A 2,807-nucleotide genomic window follows, 5' to 3' on the forward strand; every position below is an offset into this window, starting at 1 on the left:
GTTTAAACCTTGGTAATTACTCGCCCTTTTGACTCTCTTTGACTCTTACTGTAGGTGTTGATCAGCTGTGGAAAAGATGCCAGCGTCAGCTGCCACATATGAAAGAGTAGTGTACAAAAATTCTTCGGAGTACCACTACATGAAAGTCTGCCTGTAAGTTCAGTGCCCTGAGTCTTATTTTAGATTGTCTCTTTTTAAGAATGATGCCATAGAATGAAATTTAGTGTAATGTCTTTTTTTAATGTTTGTTACAGAGAATTTCAAGATCAAGGCATTGGGCTAAGCTCTGCACAGTTCAAACAGCTACTTATTTCTGCTCTGAAGGACCTGTTCGGGGAGGTATGGAGTCATGGGGTAGCTCAGGATTCCTACATTCATTGTAAGAAACGCAGAAAATGGTCTAGGGATGTTGCTCAGAGGTAGAGTGGTTATTTAGCATGTGCCAGGCTCTTGGTTTGATCTCCAAAACAAAGAGAAAAAAAACCCTTTAAAAATTATTTTAAAACCATTTGAGCCAGACATGGTGGCACACACTTGTAACCCCAGCATTTGGGAAGCTAACAAAGGAGGATGAGTTTGAGGCCAGCCTGGGCTACGTAGTGAGTTCAAGGACAGCCTGAACTGCACAGGAAGACCCTGTCTCAAAAAAACAACAGCAACACATACAAAAAAAGTTGGAAATGCAACATCAAGCTTTCAGAAATGATGAATTTTAGTAAAGTTGTTACTATGTCTTGCTTTTGACAAGGCAGTTTGCAAAAGTTTTATTTAGTGCGGTGCTGCTCAGCATGGTCTAGCCATGCAGAGCACAGGAAGATAACTAATCTTAACCATTAGTTATCCTGCCTTAAGGGCAGGTCTGGTGAGGCATGTGCGGTTCCTGACTGAGTTTGCCCGAGGCACTTTAAACAACTGAGCTAGCCACCCAAAATTAAATAAAATAAGGAGCGGCAGCCACACAGGGCTTCCTCGCCCCATCAATTCCTCCTCCCCACCTCTGACCCCTGCCAGTGCATCCTGCAGGGTGAATCTCCAGAGCACTGCTCCAGGGAAGATAACTAATGGTAAGACAGTGTGACCTGATCTGAACAGTAGGCTTAGCGATGTTGTTGGCTTAATCTTTCTTTCTTGTCTTTTTTCCGGTACTAGGGATTGAACTCAGCATCTTGCACTTGCCAGGCAAGCACTTACTCTGGTGCAGCTCTTTATCCTATCTCAGATTATGAGCTGAGTCCTAGGCCAGAGGCCAGACTACATGCAGCTGCAAAAAGAGCACAGGTGAAGAGTGATGATGACATAGGAAAAGGTTTGTTCCGTGTAGCCATAGTGAGAAGGCCAGAGATTTAGGACAAGAGACTTGGGGTTATAATAGACAAAGAACAGGGACAAAGGTTGGAGGCCTTAGGCCAGGGGCTGGTTAATTGTTAATCTTAAGATTCTTATGAGAAGCTTTGTTGTGATAACAAAGTTGCTGCAGCCTGAGTTGCAGTTTCAGCTCTTGTTACAAAATGCTCATCAACCAAACCTGTTGCTGGAATCCAGGGTGACCGCAGGACAGAGTGCTTAGAGAAAGTACAAGTTGGAGGGTTGGTCGGCCTCAGCTGTGCCAACAGTCAGGCCCTTCTGCAAAACCAGTCCAGTGCTGACTCGAGAGCAAAGGCAGAACTCTGGAAATTGAGCACAGCAAGGACAGGCTTCTCAGGGATTTACTTCCCGATTCAGATATTTTGTCGGGTCAGAATCTGCCAAGTGCCTTATCAAAATTAAAACCCATTCTGCAGCTTCTGTGGCTTTTGTAGCACACCCTGCTTTCTCCGGGGTGTTCTTTTGTCTCATTTCTTCCTCTTTTTACTTGGCCTACATGCACTTTGTGGAACCACTTTCTCGTGCTTCACTTTTACTTTTTCAAATAAACTGCTGGGCTGGGGAGATAGCTAAGCAGCATAAGCGCCTGCCTGACATGCACAAGGTCCTGAGTTCAATCCCTAGTATCGGAAGAAAAGAAAAAATTAAATAAACTTTGCCCTGTTTTAAAAACTGTAAAGGCCTTTGGCTTACTCTCTAGCATCCAACCCCCTTTCAAAGGTGTGGTTAATAAGATCGACAGAGGAGCTGTAGATTGGGGGGATACATTTACAAACTGAGTATCTAACAGAGGACTGATACCTAGAATATATAAAAAAGAACTTTGAAAACCCAACAGTAAAAAAACAACCCACCTAGAAAAGTGGCAAAAAGTCTGTACAGACATTTCATTAGAGAGGATATAGAATTAGCAAAGGAGCTCATGAAAAGGTACTTGGCAGAGCAGCCAGGAAGGGAACAGGTTAATGTAATGAGGTACTAGTGTGTGCTTAGCAGGATGATGGAAATAAAGGTTAGTGATTACTAACACTGGCAGGGGTGGGGAGAGGTTGGTTGTTCGTACGTTGCTGGTGAACAACACGGTGCAGCTACTCTGCAGCATAAACAAGACGTGTACCAGCACACCCCCAGCAAGAGCAGTCCTGGGCTTTTATCCCAGAGAAATGCCGACTTGTGTTCACATAAAAACCTACCACAAATGTTCATAGTTGATTCATCTGTGATAACCAAGGGAAACACTCAAGTTGGCTTTTGTTGAATGAATAAGCTGTAGTACCTTCAACTATGGGAGGTACTCAACGATAAGGAGTGGATTACTGGTGCATACCGCAGGGTGAATCTCCAGAACGCTGCTCCAGAGAGCATCTATGTGTGTGATGCTCTTGAAATAATATGTAATGTGGAGAAGATGAGTGGTTCCCAAGGGTTAGAGGTGGGGAGGA

At 44.0% G+C, this 2,807-nt stretch overlaps 1 protein-coding gene across 1 annotated transcript in view; it reads left to right on the forward strand.

Annotated features, from left to right (window-relative positions):
* The window catches only part of Rpp14 (ribonuclease P/MRP subunit p14), a 9,017-nt gene that overhangs the window by 2,639 nt on the left and 3,571 nt on the right, over positions 1 to 2,807 (forward strand). The window contains exons 2-3 of the mRNA XM_023715690.1: positions 55 to 153; positions 255 to 339. Coding sequence (XP_023571458.1) covers positions 77 to 153; positions 255 to 339 — 162 coding nt within the window. The 5' untranslated portion in view covers positions 55 to 76. The remainder of the gene's footprint in view (positions 1 to 54; positions 154 to 254; positions 340 to 2,807) is intronic.

Source organism: Octodon degus, unplaced genomic scaffold (genome assembly GCF_000260255.1).
Source record: "Octodon degus isolate 3935 unplaced genomic scaffold, OctDeg1.0 scaffold00043, whole genome shotgun sequence".
Classification (NCBI taxonomy): Eukaryota; Metazoa; Chordata; class Mammalia; order Rodentia; family Octodontidae; genus Octodon; species Octodon degus.